Genomic DNA, 15,855 nt, shown 5'->3' on the forward strand with positions numbered 1-15,855 from the left:
CATGAGCTGGCCTGGCCCGCACCCCTGCTGACCCTGCCCGTCCGCAGCCATGGTCTCCATGGGCTTCCTGGTGTACATCGTGGTGGAGCTGGCCATTGCTGTGCTGGCCGTCCTGGGCAATGTGCTGGTGTGCTGGGCTGTGTGGCTCAACAGCAACCTACAGAATGTCACCAACTACTTCGTGGTGTCGCTGGCAGCGGCCGACATCGCTGTGGGCGTCCTCGCGATCCCCTTCGCCATCACCATCAGCTCGGGCTTCTGTGCCTCCTGCCACAGCTGCCTCTTCTTTGCCTGCTTCGTGCTGGTCCTCACGCAGAGCTCCATCTTCAGCCTCCTGGCCATTGCCATTGACCGCTACATCGCCATCCGCCTCCCCCTCCGGTGAGCCAGGCGCGGGGGTGGTGGGCGGCCCCACATTCTCTTCCCTGGCATGCCCCATGCTGGGGCTCCCAGCTGTAAAAAGGCTGCCTGTGTCCGGGTCTGGCCTGTGTCAGGGTCAGGGTGAGCCCAGGGTCAGCGTTTGGTCTGTAGTGTCAGCATGCCGAGCTGACATGCTTGGCTGGGGTTGCCCAGGGCTTGGCACAAGGCCAGCAACTGTGCCAATCTAGCTGATCCCCATAGGCACAGGGTCCCCTGGCTCTCCCCGGCCTCCTCTAGGCTGCGGTTGAGGCTTCTGTGTTTGGGCTCTTGGCAGATGTGTGCGGCCAAGGCCTGGGTAGGCGCGCCTGGGCCTTTCCTCACCCAGCTCGGTGCTGGGCTGGGGCGGGGCACCGTGGGGCACCACAGGACCTCAGAGCTAGCAGCGTGCCCGCCTCCCTCCAGCTCCTCTGGGCAGCCGCACAGTCTGCACATTAGGAAAATGACCCAGAGTGCTGGCCGGATGCCACAGTGAGTCACGTGAACCTATATGCAAATTCTGTGTTCCTCAGGCCACCAAACACTCATGCTCTTGGAGATGGCCTGTGCCTGGGGGCCTGGTGGTGAATCTTTGGTGAAGTGACTTCAGCCTTGTATTGTGTAAATGAAGACTTTCCCTGGGGCTGACTTGACTTAGTGGCCTCCAGTTTACTGGCCAGGGATGATGCTAGGATTGTGCCCCTCCCCTGGGGGCGCCTGGGGCCTCCTGCCCCACCTCCTAGCCTTTCCGTCCTAGAGCTGGACTCCACAGCATGGGCAGCTGCAGGCCCTGAGGGCATTCTCAAAGGACCAGGGCTACCTGTCCCCATGGCCAATTCTCCCAAACGGTGGGTGGGCGGCACTTACCTACCCAGGCGCAAGCCGAGCAGGCCCAGTGGCCCCAGCGTGCATGCGTGCAGGGCACAGCCGGGAAGGAGCAGGCTCCGTGAGCAAATGGAAATTTAGAGTGTCAAACCACGGGGCCCTGAGGTCATTTCCTCTCATCTTCTGGATGGAAGCAGGCTCAGAGATAGGAGCCAGCCCTCAGGGCCACACAGTGAGCTGGGAACCGGGCCTGGGGAGAAACGTGGTCTGCCACCCCCCTGCAGCTTCGGTCCTTGGGGAGCCAGGTCACAGGGTGGCCCCTAGACCTGCACCAGGTGGCCACTGCTGTCACCTGGGCTCTAAAGGGGAAGCAGGCACCCTTATTATACAGCTTAAATAAAGGGAGGAGCCCAGGCCCTATGTGCCTATGGGACACTCTGGGTCTCAGGAGAGCCCAGGACCTCTGTCAGAGGAGACGGGGGCTCCAGCTTAATGCAGAGCAGAGGCTGCACTCCCTGAGGACAGCTCAGAACACGGAGCCCAGGAGGGGTGCCTGTCTGGGGGCCTCGGGGGACCAGGGAGTGAAGGACTGGTGTCCACTTCAGGGACAGCCCCGGGGAGAACATTCAGTAGGAAACAGAGGCCTCCCCTGCCCTTTGTTCCCTGACTCAAGGGCTGCACTATACTGGAGAGAGAGGTCAGGGCTGCTGGTCTCAGCTGAGAGGGGCCCAGCTTGCCTCTGTTTCCTGAGAGTCAAAGGAATGACTCCCCGATATAGGAGGATGGGACATGCTGTGTGACTGCAAAAAGTCAGCTGTCCCTCTCTGAGCCCGTTTCCTCATCTATAAAAGGGAACAGTCCTCTCTGTCCTTCTGAGCCCACAGAGGTGTTGTGGATAGGAGCAGTGGGGCCCTGAGGAGGGTCGTCGGGGTGGGCAGGCTGCGTCTTCTGCTCTTTCTTGAGCTGCTGGAGGTTCAGAGCCAGGCCCCTGGTTGGAGCCACGGACTGTCCCCACCTTCAGTACCCCTGACTCCCACGGTCTTCCGGGGCGGGACCTAGTTTCAGTGGACGCTGGCCGTCTGAGCTCAGTCAGGCTTTGGAGGGCCGGCCTGGTTCCTGGGTCTGGAGCAGGTGGGGCTGAGGCGGCAACACCGCCCACCCTCCCCTCGGGTGCAGAGCTTCACAGTCACGGAGGATGTGGGCGCAGCGGCCCCTCTGACACGCAGGCCCGGCACTGCGGCCGGGGCAGATGTTCTGGCCATCGTGTCACTCGGAGGGAGGCCAGAGCCAGAGAGGGGCCATGTGCCCTGACGCGGGGACTCCGGGTCCCTCTTCCCTGAGGGCCCTGGGCCGGGGCCCGGGAGGGCAGCGTGCATGACGGTGTCCGTGTGGGGCCCCGAGAGCAAGCTGGGCCCAGGAGGGCACTGGAGGCCCAGGAGGGCCCGGAGCTCCCGGCAGCTCCGGAGCCCCTGCCGGGCTCGGGCTGCCTCTCCTGTCCCTCTTGTGCCCTTCCAGCTGGGAAGCCAGCTTCCTCTTCGTGCCATTTCCAGCTCCACTCAGGGCTGTTTGCTACTTTGAGGCCTGGCCTCTGACCGATTCTGGGCCGATGCCGCACCCCAGGCCTGCCCAGTCCCCATTAATTTCTTTTTTTAAAAAGAGTTCCGTTGCAGAAAAATCTGTGTGTTCTTCCCAAGTGTGGAGAGCCCGGTGGGCTGGGGCAGGGCCGAGTCAGGACGCTGGTGAGAGGGAAGCCTGCCCAGAGGCAGAGACGGGAGCTCCCGGTGTGCCCCGAGGACGGGGACCCTGGGGAGAAGCCAGGCTTTCTCCGGGGACTCCCACCCCGCTGCCTCCTGTCTCTCACATTAGCCCCTGGTAAGCGCTCTCATGGGAAAGGCGAGAATGGGCAGCAGCTGGTGCAAAAGCCCAAAGCCATGTGCGCTCCATGGACAAAACCTGAGTGCCCTGGCCTCCGAGGAGGGCAGGATCGGGAGCGAAGGCTCCCTGGAGGAGGTGATTCCAAAGGGGTCCTGTAGGATGGCATGTGTGCCAGCAGGCTTAAGAGGAGGGGCCAAGCCTGAGGCAAAGGCCCAGAGAAAGGAATGAGCGTGAGGGCTCTGGCACAAGGGAGGGGAAGACGCAGAAGAGCGGGAGGGCCGGGAGGGCGGGGGGCTGGCTCAGGCCTGCCCAGGCCCAGCGTCGGGGGCTCTAGGTCTTGGATCACCGGCTCCTCTGGCCACCTTAGGAAAGCAGGGCACATGCACAGGAAGCCGCCCTAGAATCCTAGCAGGTGCTCTCGGGATCGTGGGGTGAGCCCCAGCATGCAGAGTGGTGAGCCCCCAGGGAGGGCAGCGTGTGAGCTAGAGGACACAGGGATGTAGAGGCGCCTCAAAATGTGGTGGGCAGTGGCTCTGGCACCTGCTTCCTCCGCCGCCTCTGGTGCCCCGGAGTGGCGGAGCATCGTGCTGGGCAGCCCTGGCCTCCCTGCCAGCATGCGGTCTACATCTGGGGCCTAGGAGGTCAGAATGTGACCGCTGTAAGTCACAGCCCGGCCCAGGGGACACTGGCTGGGCCGTTGTTCCGTTGGGGCCTGGGCCCAGGGTGCTCAGCCTCAGGCGCTTTCTTTTGAAACTCAAATTTAATTTGCTTTTTTTTTTTAATAAGTAATACCTGCACTTACTGAAACATCAAACAAGAACAAAAGGGTATGCGGTGAAAAGCTGTTCCGCCTGCTTCCTGCCCCCCCCTCCGGCACTCTTCCGGGGAGGAGGGAGTGTGAGGGGCCCTTCCAGGACTTTCCGCACAGCAGGTGCTGTTAAGTGGGTCTGTTTTGGGGCCCCCCAGGGGGTTTCTTTTCAGAATGCAGCGACAGAGTCCCCTTGACGGTTTCCTGGGCTTTGAACGCCGCAGGCAGTTGTGCGGACCAGGGATCCTCAGCCCCTGCTCCGGAAGCCTGTGGGCCGTTTGCCCCGGGACTGTTATTCAAGCCTCCCCCTCCCCAGCAGCTCCCCTTCTGGGATTGCCTGGGCCTGCGGGCAAGAAGGGCAGCTGCTGGAGAACAATTTGAAACCCCCAAAGAAGGTGGCCTCCAGGGTCCCCTGCACCATCCCTGTAACTACTTGCTTCTGTTCCATTGCCTTAAATGACAGGAAACTCATTAGTGCCCAAGGCAACCCACTTCTTCTGTGAAAAGCTCAGCTGAGAAGCTCTTACTTGTCCTGAGCCACAGTCCACTTACCAGTGATGTTCAGCCACTGAGTCTACATTCTGCCCTCGTGGGCAGTGCTCATAGGCCCTAGATCCGAGTCTCATTCTACAGATGAGGAAACCGAGGCTCAGAGAGTCGGAGTGACAGGGCCCGGCCAAGCAGGCATACACCAGGGCTAGACACCAGGGAGGGATGCACTTTTCTCAGGAAAAGTATCGATGGTAAAAGAGCCTCTCATTCAATGAGATTATATAAATTACTATTTGTAGAATACTAAAAACGGCCTGGCACAAAGCAAGTGCTATATGAGCATTACATGGGGGGAAAAAAAAGCCCGTGGCTTCGCATTTGAGGCTCCAGAATGGGAACCGGGCAGTGCGGGCTCTCTGTGGCTTGGAAGAAGGACTGAGTCCAGGCCCTTTTCCTGCCGAGTCCTGCAGAGGGTGGCCGAGCTGCTGCTGACTGTGGCCACGAGCACCCGGGAGTCCAGAGCGGACACAGATCCGGAACTGACAGACTGACCTTCAGGCACGGTGCTCCCAGCTCCTGGAATGTCCACCGCATGTCCAAGAGGGGTTTTCCTTGGGCCTCAGTTCCCCCACCTATGCAATGAGGGGGTTGGGCTAGATAAGTCAGAGACCACCAGATTTTGTTGTTTTTCTTCATTTGAGTTTACAAAATTTAAACCATGGGAAATTTTACCCACAAAACCAGCTCCTCAGCTCCCTGAGGTCCGGCAGCACTGGGCACATGTTGCATGGCAGCCAGGGACCGAGCAGCATTCGCTGCCACGTGGGATAAACACCTGCCAGCCTGCCTCACACCTGTTACCTCTAGGCTGCTGGGTCTGCCACCCGCAGATGGACTAAACAGTTTCTATGGATGCTCCCAGTTCTGGCACTAAGGCAAGGACGTTTTAAAGCCTACTGTGTAGTGCAGAGATGGGAGGTGGAGAGCCCGCGTCGGCAGGGCCCAGAGCAGGCAGGGATAACTGTGCTTGAGCAGGAAGCTTCCCTGAGAAGATATGTGGCCTGAACTCGAAGGATGGGTCGGGTTCCGCGGCGAGAGGAGGGGCCAGTCTGGTGGTACCAGTATCAACACTGTTACCAGGAGGCCCACCCTCAGACCACGGAGACTTCCCTCAAGCAGGGACGTGGCTCTCTGATTGCCCGTTCTTTTAATAAAATATGCAGCACCTTTTGGAGGGTGTGGAGTCAGCTTACTGGCAGGCAGATCGGGCCACACCCCGGGTCTGGGACTGAGGCTGGCCTCTGGAGGACTGAGTGGTTCTGGGCAGATTCGTTTCCCCTCTGGACTTCAGTGCCTCATGCAGCTCTTCCCTCCTGCAGGCTAAGGTTCACGTGCATACGTTGAGATCCTCTCTCTGCAGAGAGCCGAGGGTGAATCTGGAGAGTATTTCACTGGGCCTGGGACCTCCACCTCCCCTTTGCCCCCCGGGCCACCTCTCTGAGGGCTTCTGGAGACCCTCTGTGGAGAAGGAAGTGCATGGCATGCAGGCGGGATGAGTCTTACCTCCAGGCCTGATCTGGCTGGTTCTGCCACCCGCCACAAGCCTTTGCTCCCGACCCACTGTCCCCCCTCTAAGGGGCAAGCTGCCCGGGCACCAGCTGAGATCCACACTGATCACTAATTCCTGCAAACCAGACTAGCTCAGCCCCAGGACTATTCATGACCATCTGGACGGCTGCACAGTGCCTTCCCCCCGCAGGGCACCAGCAGCCCTGCCACCTCCTGGGAAGAGAGGCAGGGCGTGGGCCTCCACTGAGCGGAGGGGACGCTGTGGCTGGGAGGCAGGAGGAGCCTGGCTGGAGGCCTCACGGCAAGTGGGCATGGGTCAGGTGCCACTCTGGGGTTCTAGCCGGGCCCCTCCCGGCCCTGGTCTCTCAGAACTCTGACACTGGTCTCCTCTCCCCAGGTACAACGGCCTGGTGACCGGCACAAGGGCCAAGGGCATCATCGGGGTCTGCTGGGTGCTGTCGTTCGCCATTGGCCTGACCCCCATGCTGGGCTGGAACAGCTGCGGCCGGCCCAGCGCAGGCGGGAACCGCTCGCAGGGCTGCGGCGCAGGCCAGGTGGCCTGCCTCTTTGAGGACGTGGTCCCCATGAACTACATGGTGTACTACAACTTCTTCGCCTGCGTCCTGGGGCCCCTGCTGCTCATGCTGGGCGTCTACCTGCGGATCTTCCTGGCGGCGCGGCGCCAGCTGAAACAGATGGAGAGCCAGCCTCTGCCGGGGGCGCGGGCCCAGTCCACGCTGCAGAAGGAGGTCCACGCGGCCAAGTCCCTGGCCATCATCGTGGGGCTCTTCGCCCTCTGCTGGCTGCCGCTGCACATCATCAACTGCTTCACCTTCTTCTGCCCCGCATGCAGCCACGCGCCCGCCTGGCTCATGTACCTGACCATCGTCCTCTCCCACACCAACTCCGTGGTGAACCCCCTCATCTACGCCTACCGCATCCGCGAGTTCCGCCAGACCTTCCGCAAGATCATCCGCAGCCACATCCTGAGGCGGCGGGAGCCCTTGAAGGCAGGCGGGACCAGCGCCAGGGCCTCGGCCGCTCACGGCAGCGATGCGGAGCAGGTCGGCCTCCGCCTCAACGGCCACCCGCCGGGCATGTGGGCCAACGGCAGCGCCCCGCACCCTGAGCGGAGGCCCAACGGCTACACTCTGGGGTTTGTGAGCAGAGCAAGTGCCCCCGAATCCCACGGGGACGTGGAGCTCCTCAGCCACGAGCTCAAGGGAGCAGGCCCAGAGCACCCTGGGCTCACGGGCCCCCCGGCCCCGGCCGGAGCGGGAGTGTCCTGATGCGCCTGAGTTCACGCTCTCCTGCGGGGAGGATGTCCTTCTTTCCACTCGGCGGAGGAGTGTGCCGAGGGCCCCTTCTTGCGGCCAGCTCCCCTGTGCACCGAGGAAGGAGCCCTGGCTGGAGCGGCATGAGGCCAGCAGGAAGGGTTTGGAATCCAGGGAGGCAGGCGTTCCAGGTTGGGAGGCCCTGCACCGGGCGGGCCGCAGCCCCAGAGCATCTTCACCCGGCGGGGGTTGGTCCCCAACACCAGGAGGTGCCACGTCTCCGCAGAGCAGCCACAGCAAAGCAGGCTGCCTAGCCCCGAGGCAGGGGAGTGGCTCCATCAGGCCCCCTGCCACACACACACCACCCTCCCGGGACTTTCTGAGGACTCAGAAGCTGCTGTGCCTGGAGGTGGCATTTGACTATTTTTTCCCAGGAAAAAATATAAGCGTGAGGAAATCCTTTTTTAAAATTATCTTGCCTGCCTTGTAGCCAGGTCCGTTGTCAGTCCCGCTGCTAACCTGGCACCAGGAGCCCCAGGCAGCCCTCGGCCACAGCCGTGAGCTGCCACGCACGTCTCACCCTGTCCGTCTAGGGCCATTTCCTGGGACCACAAAGCTGGACTCAAGTACGGAGGACTGTTAACGGGGCAGAGCCAGCGTGTGGGCTCAGGAGGAAGCCAGGGCTGGCCCACCACGGGGTGTCCTAACAGTTCAGAGCTTCCCAGTTAGTGGCCCTAGGTAACCACCTTTCCTTCTGAAGGGAATGGTTTTTTTTGTGAGATAAAATAAAAATGAGCCACGTTGTGTTTTATGCTTGTCCAGTGAGAATGGTGTCTAAGTTCCTTTCTCCACTCCGTCAGGCCTGGCACACATACATGATACGTGTTGCATATGTGAAAGAATGCATGCATCTGTGCAGACAGGCAGACATCCTGCTTGCCTGGGGCGGCCTCTGCAGGCTCCCGTTCTCCAAGGGTAAGGGCTGGCTGGATGCCCCAGAATCTAAATGCCCACATGCAGCCCCCAGACCTGTGATCCTAGGAGAGGGGCTGAAGGAAGGGGGGCTTTTTCCCCCAGTGCTGTCCCTCCAGAGGCCAAGGCATCCTCTCACTGGGGGCCAGGCCCCTCCTCCCCTCCCTGCCTGCCTCTGGCCTCTGAGCAAGGTACCTGTGTGTCACCTCCCAGAGCTGTGCCCCACCTTCCCCACTGTCCACCCCTCAGCTGAGAGGCTGCAGACGGATCTGGAAAGAGATCTGGTAAGACTCAACTGCCTTTCCCTGGAGTCACCGCACGTGCTAATCCCAAGAAAGAAACCTGTAAGGAATGGGCATTTCCTATTCTGACACCGGCCTCTGGGGCCCTTACCTTAGGAGGTTCTGGGATGGAGACGTTTGAGGCCCAGGGGAAGTTAGCAACCTGCCCCAGCCTGAGGGCCAGGCTGGGCTCCAGGGTCGCAGGCACATGCAGGCAGGGATGGGAAGGAGTGCCTCCTTGGGCACTTCCCAGGAATCCTCATGCAGCCCTGGCAGCCCCGTTTCATAGATGATCAACAACCTCTCTTGAACACAGAGGTTAAGGACCTGCCTCAGGTTACACAGCTCCTAGGGGCAGAACCTAAAACTCAGGTCTGTCTGACTGCAAAATCCAGGCTCATTTTTTCCCTACGAATTTATGAGAAACTGTTTCAGCCAAACCAAAAACTATGAACTAATACCATGTCCCCCCACCTCTGCTCAAGAAATGAAATGTCACAACTGCAGGGGAGGCATCTGACCCCTCCCCATATTATCACCCTACTTCTCGCACCTGGGAAGGACCACTTCCCTCGATTGTATTTCATTCTGTTGAATATCTTTACACTTTGAAAAGCACCGGAAGCCTGACCCTTGCCGTGGGGATGCTGGGGGGGGGGGGGGCCGGGCAGCAGGGGTTCTCTGGGTTCTTACGGACGGCAGGGCTGAGGACCCCCGAGAATGAGGGCGCAGCCCCCCGCCCTTCCACGGCAGCCGCCTCCTCCCTCCTGCACACTTCGGCCTGCGGGCTGCGCGCAGAGCGGGGCGTGGGTTCCGCCCGGGAAGGCCCAGCTCTGCTGGTCTTCATGACCAGCAGGTCGGGAAAGGCTGGAAAGAGAACCCCACAGCAGAGGAGGAAGAATAATCTCTCCAGCCTCTTCCGAGGCTTCTGGGGACCGCAGCTCTGGGTGCTAGGCTCCGGGGCTGCCGCGGGCCGGGGCCAGGCGCTCCGGAAAGGCGCCGGGTACACCTGAGCTGCAGGCGTTCTCGGGCCTGCCCCCAGCCCAGCTCGGAGCCCAGGCCGATGCGCCCGGGACTCCGCGGGGCCCGGGGGGCCCTGTCTCCCGCCGCCGCAGCCCCACGCAGGTTCCCCCTGAGGGCCAGGCCTCGGGGATAGGCCCGCTCACGCAGACAGGTGCCGCGTGTTACTCCCTCGCCCTAAGGGGACACACGTGAGCGCCTGTGCGTGTGCACCGCCGCAGGAGGTGCGCACCGGGCCCAGAAGGGGGCCTGGAGGCAGCCCCGCCCGTGCGCTGCAGGTGCGTGTCTGCCCTGGGCCGGGCTGCGGGGGCAATGGGGCTGCTCTGCGCCCCACAGCTCTGTCCAAGGGCTCCTCTGCCCTCTCCTTCTTCCCAAAGGGCTGGGGGTGGACGGCATGCTTCATTCAGGCCTGTCCGGAGCACGAGGGTCCCCCACGGCAGGAACGGCCCGGGTCCCTGGGGGCAGCTGCCGGCGGAAGCCCTCCGGAAGGCGCCCCTTTCCCCTCCTCCCTCACCACCCCTCTTGAAACCCTGCCTTTGTGGCTCTCCCTGTTTGCATTGGAGTCCTTTCCCCTAGGAGGCCTCACACAGGACCCTCGGGGCTTCCCAAGAGCCTGCTCAGCAGGGGCCTGGGTCTGCTCAGGACGCGCGGACCCACCGGGCGGCAAGCTCGGGCAACCCGCGGCGGCGCAGGGCTCAAGGGCAGCCTGGGAGCAAGGGGGGACGAGACGCCCGGGCCCCCCGCACCTGCCGGGCTGGGGCAGCGGCCCGCTCAGGCCTCCGGCCCTTTCCCAGTGGCGGGGAACAGGCTCCGGGGTCTCGGGCCGGCTGCACCTCGGGACGGCCCTCCGTGCCTAGCGCCCCGCTCCTGTCCCGCCACGCGGCCCCCCACGCGGCCGCCCTCCCCGAGGCCCCAGCCTGGGCCCAGCACTGCCTGCACACGGGCAACGGCCCTCCGCCGCGGGAGCGCTCCCGCCGGCGGGGAGCGGGCGCAGGGAGACCCGAGGCGGCTGGGGGGGCGAGCCGCCCCCTCGCGGGCGCTCATCTACCCTAAAACGGGCAGCCTCGGTGACAGGGTCGGGCCGCGGCCCACTCCCCTCCCTGCACCGCCCCTCCTCCGTCCCGAGGAGCCCCCCCCCTGCAGCCCCCACTCATCAGCGGCCAGGTGGCCGCTGGGACAGACCCCCAGGCCGCGGAGAAGGTCAGGGGACTCGGCGTCCAAGGAGGGCGGCGGACACGCTAAGGGGCCTGGAGCTGCCCTGCCCGTCCCTTTGGCCGGAGGAGAGAGAGCAGCTCAGCAGGGCTTTCCAGAACAAGCCCCTGCCCGCCCACCGGTCAGGCCCGGAGGGAGGCCGGCCGTGAGCAGGGGGCAGGCCAGGGCTTCGTCCGCAGACGGGCAGGGTCGGCTGCGACGGGCCGGTGCCCGCCGAGGGCGGGCTCTCCTGATGCCGGCGAGGAAGGCTCTGCGTGGGACACCCGCCCTGCCCCGCCTGCCCAGGGGAAGCGTTCTGTGCACCAGCGCCCGACACAGCTGAGCTCCCGAGTGTTAGGCGGGAAAATGGACATGAGCGGGGTGGGAAGAGAAAAAGGCCAGACAGTCCACTAAAAAAGACCCAAAATTAATCAATTAAAGCTCAAAAAGCCAAGAGCCACTTGGCCTGGAACGTTTGAATCTTTCCTAGATGAAGGAGGTCCCTCAGCATTGCCCACGTCTTTATTGTGTTAATCACGCAGCCCAGCTTACTTTCTTTACCTTTACCTGTATGCCGTTTTTTCCTCCTTCCGGCCCTAATTAGGTAGTTTGTAACCTAGGCGACTAATCTAGCATGCAGGCCCAGCCGTAACAACACAGGAAAAAGCAGGAAAGATTCCATCTTAAAGATTGTATTTTAATACCCAGGAAGTTACAAATGCAAGATTCTTAACTTACTCTTTAGCAAACAGACAATAAGTCAGCCCTTAGTCACATTCCTAAAGAATCCTTAAAAGGGGGAACCCCCATCCTTTCTGGGCGCTCCTCTCTCTGAGGTCGCCCACACTTTCTAAATGCGTACATAACCTTTTAACTTTAAACTCTCTCTTTTCAACCTTTCAGGGGGCGCTCCTCTCTCTGAGGTCGCCCACACTTTCTAAGTGTGTAACCTTTTCATCTTAACCTTTCTCCCTCCAGACCTTCCAGGGCGCCTCTCCTTGCTGCGGGTGCCCGCTGCTCCTCTCTCTCTAAGTAACCTTAAGGAAAGGTTTTGCTCCGCTTCACTCCTGTGTCTCTGCCCTTCAGTTCTTTGTCGCGGCGGGACAAGGCCCGAGGGAAATACACTCGCTCCCCCAACACCAGGAGGCTGGGTTAGGACAGTGCGGGCCACAACTTGAGTCCCAACTGCCCCGCCTGTGTCCCCTGTCAATCACTCCACGAGCACGTGCTGATGAATGCTGGGCCCTGGGGGGCAGGTGCGCGAGGAGCCAACGACCAACTAAGGAAAACAAGCCAGATGCGGCCGGTCGTGGCAGCAGGAGTGGGGGTGGGGGTGGGGGCAGGGGCGGGACGGGAGGCAGTTGGGAGGAGGAGCAGATCCCATCCAGCTGCGCACGCAGGCAGCTGGGGTCCAGGGAGCCTTTCAAAGGACAGTGGTCAGCTGCAGGGCCCTCCTCTTGAAGGTGTTTGCCAGGAGATGAGGAGGGGAGCTGAGTACATGCGCACCTGATTTGCATCTGCCTACACAGAATCATGCCAGCCATGTGCAGGCAATTTTCAAGTTAAAATGTTGTCAGAGGGCTGTCACAATTTTGATCTTTCTTTTCTGTTCTTTCTCAATCCACCCACATTTTCTAGTTGGGTTGGAAAGGGGAGTGAGGAGGGTAGTGCCTAGTTTATATTCAGAGATTTTTGGAATTGCTCAGTTAGATGGGAGTTTTAAAAATTATCTAGTTTTCGATTAGGAAAATTCAGACCCAGAGCCCAACATCACAACTGTTCTGCGGGTTGCAGAGCCTTAAGGGGGCCTACAGGGCCTTTATGGGGCCCAGAGAGGCCTGGCAGGCTTCCTGTAGGCACCCCGGGCTCTCTCTTAAGGTTTCAGCTCAGGTCTCTTTTCTGCCTGCTTCAGATGCCAAATACCTCACTTTCTCCTTCCAAATGCCACCCTGCTTCCCTGAGCGCTGAATGGGGGTCAGCACTAGGCTGATCCTTGGCCCTGCTGTTGACGTCCCTGGCCGTGGGCTTGTCGCTCGCTCTCTGAGCTGTCATGCCCACTTGCAAATAAAATGGGATAATAAATGTCAAAGTGCTTTGGAAGGTAGATGTGACATAAATGCTCAGGATTCTTATTTGATCAATAACAAAGCCATGTTTTGATTCAGAAACACAAGAGAGCGAGTAACCACAGCTGCCACAGTCTTGACATCGGAGAGTAGAAGTGTCTTGCCTGAGGGTTTCAGCCCCAGGCAGGTTCACTACGGATTCAATGAGATGGAGAAATGACAAAGGACCTCTGGGGGTAAACGTTATACCCGGCAGCACTGGATTCCAGCCGTCTGCAGGTCCGTAGTCCACCTCCGTCTCTGCCTCCACCCAGGGACTGGGCAGAGCTCTTTACACAGTGGCTCAGTCACTGACAGCTCATTGCCTACGGGTGTGGGAGCAGCAGCCCAGCAGCAGGCCAGTTCCATCATCAAGTGGTTTAGGGTCAGGTGAGGGTCCCGGCGGTAGGAGCTCCCATTTCCCCGCAGAAGGGAGCCAGGAGGGAAGAGAGAGAGAGAGAGAGAAGAGGGCTGCTGACCTGGTTTTCATTTCTGCTCACTGACACTGTCCTGCCACTGCCACATAAAGAAACATGGTGAGTGTGAATGTACACGAGGCACCCGGAAGCCTCCGGTGTGTCTGTGGCTGCTGGGAGGTGGGTGTGGAAAAGGGCAGTGACTTGGGCAAGGGGCACTGACTGGATCGTTTGCTGTCCTCAGCCCCAGCCGGTCCCTATGTTATTGAAGTCTCAGATCCAGGAGTTGGGGCTTATCACAGCGGTGAACAGAGAAGCGGTATGTAACTGTCCAGGCTGACAGAATCAGGGTTCAATAGGACCTCAGGCGGCCAGATAAAACTGAGCAAAGATCAGCGTAAAGTCCTGCACTGAGTTTGAAAGAGCAAATCTGAAGGGAGAAGACATGTCGAAACACCACGGACATTTCAGTAGCTACGCTCAGGGCTGGCTAACTGGGAAATGCCTGGGAACCATCTGCAGCCTCAAACCACGGTCCAGAGCAGCCGGGACTGAGGGAGCTCACGGCCGGCCGCTCAAGGCAGCAGACTCCTGCGGCTCTCACCACCACAGCTGCTCGCTGGCAAACGGAAACACCCTCTGCGGACGTGCCCGATCGTCCGTCAGTTACACGGTAGAATGAGCAAGCTGCCAAAGGCCGATGCCCAGGACAGGAAGGGTCTAGAAACTGCGGAGTAACAATGGTTGGAAAAGACCTAGGGAGCTGCACGGCAGCAGGTGAGTGGCCCAGAGGAGGACACCAGCTTCCCTGCGCGGTTCTGCAGGGCATGCCCGCTGGGTGGGGCAGCCGGGAGGGGTTCTGGGGCCCACAGAAGCTCCAGTGGGGTGACCAGGCTGCAGTAGCAGGAGATCCAGGGCTGGTTCCCCAGTGCACGTGGAGAGCACCCAGGGGCTCCCCGGCCTGGCAGGGGCCTAGGCGCCGCTGAGGATCCATGAGGGCCTCCTCTGCACCTTGAGGCCACAGAAGGCTGGCTCATCTCTCTTGGCCAGAGTTGTCAGGCTTAGCCCCGGAAGCCCAAAGCAGGAATGGGGACTAAGACAGGTGATTGGGAGGACAGAGTGACAAAAGTATAAAAAAACAAAGCCACCACCTGAGTGGGGTTCATAGGTATGGGTTGGAGATGATTAGCTGGCGTGGACTGAGAGGGATCGAGGAGGCTCAGGGCCCCACATCAAGGGGGTCCACCCAAGTCCTGAAATCCCTCCCACCAGAACCACCTGTGGTGACACCAGTGTCACCTGCTGTCTGGAGGGGGCAGCATGTAATTTATTGGGTCAGCATGTGGACGTTTGGTAGAGAAGCTGAAGGGACGGGGACAGAGGTAGATAAGGATTCGCCCAGCACAGGGTTAAGCTAATTTTGCCATCTTATAAAACCTCTCAAGCAGGGAGAGCCGGAAGGTAGAGTGCAGGAGGGCGCCCACCCCCTCCTGCTTTCCGCCTGTCCTTGTCTCTGCTACACCTGACTTCCCTAATCCCACTAATGGGGGCTCCTTTCCGCATCTTCGAATTCCAGCCGATTGCGCCCTGCTAACGACTCTTTTCAAATGTCCCTGGATCTGCTCTGCCCGTTCTGCTCCCCATGAGCCTCCCCGAAGTCACGGCGTCAGCCGAGGCCGCATCCTCTCTCGCCCACCTGGGGAAGCCCCAGGCCAACCCCTCGGCCTTAGTCTCTTTTGCCGTAATCGATTCAGACCGTACAGCCAGATTAACCTTCCCTAAGCACACTTCCAGCCATGTCCCTGCCTCGCTCCTGGGACACTTAGTGGGTCCTAAACATGGGGCGGGTCAAGCCTCGCCCTTCAGCAGGGCATCCAGGCTGCGCTCTGCTCTTCAGCCTAGTCTCTCACGCTCCCCAACTCAGCCAAACTGAACGCCTACCCTCCTCTTAAACCTCTCCCTTCCTCTCCCTTTCAGGGGGGCCTCTGCCAGGAAGGCTGTCCTTCTGAACCTCCCCACCTTTAAATATTTCCCATGATTCCCAGCGGCCACTCTTCAAAGCCCCCTCCTCCAGGAGGCCTTCCGGAACCCTCTGCGGAAAGCCTTTGCCCCTCTGGTGGAGTTCCTTTAGCCCTCGGCCGGTCCTAGGCACGGGGAGTTTGTTACCTACTGCTGGTCACGTCTCTTCTGCTGACGTGTGACTTGACTCCTAGACAATGTGCTGGTGCCCACGAGTGGTGTGTTCTGTATCTCCCTGCTCAGACTGCAAATTCCAATCTCAAGCACAGGTGCCCCGACAGCGTGGTGGGGATGGCGTCCCCTCCACCCCAGGCCGAGCGCAGTGAGCACGGAGCTCTTGAGAAGGCGCGCTGGCCACGAGCTGTGAGGAAGAGCCGGGCTGTGAAGTTGCCAGACCCGAGTGTTAGGTCCTTGCTGGCGGACGGGCCACGTGACTGTGGCTCCGGCGAGCAAGTTCCCTTCCCTGCAAAGTGAAGCAGACGGATGGCTGGAAGCGTCCCTTCCTGCTCTGGTGTTCCCTGAATCTCCATGACTGGGGACTGACCCTGGCTGGGGAAGAAGCAAGGGAGGCAATGACCCGGCCCTGGGCGGGACGAGGGAGAGGGAGATGGC

At 60.7% G+C, this 15,855-nt stretch overlaps 1 protein-coding gene across 1 annotated transcript; it reads left to right on the forward strand.

Moving 5' to 3' along the window:
- Positions 1 to 44: 44 nt before the first annotated feature.
- Positions 45 to 8,058, forward strand: ADORA2A (adenosine A2a receptor). The gene is made up of 2 exons (XM_036993515.2): positions 45 to 381; positions 6,363 to 8,058. Exons 1-2 carry the CDS (start codon positions 50 to 52, stop codon positions 7,252 to 7,254), a joined length of 1,224 nt encoding a protein of 407 aa, XP_036849410.2. The 5' UTR covers positions 45 to 49; the 3' UTR covers positions 7,255 to 8,058.
- The last annotated feature ends 7,797 nt before the right edge of the window (positions 8,059 to 15,855 follow it).

The sequence above is a fragment of the Manis javanica genome, chromosome 15 (genome assembly GCF_040802235.1).
Source record: "Manis javanica isolate MJ-LG chromosome 15, MJ_LKY, whole genome shotgun sequence".
In the NCBI taxonomy this organism is placed as follows: domain Eukaryota; kingdom Metazoa; phylum Chordata; class Mammalia; order Pholidota; family Manidae; genus Manis; species Manis javanica.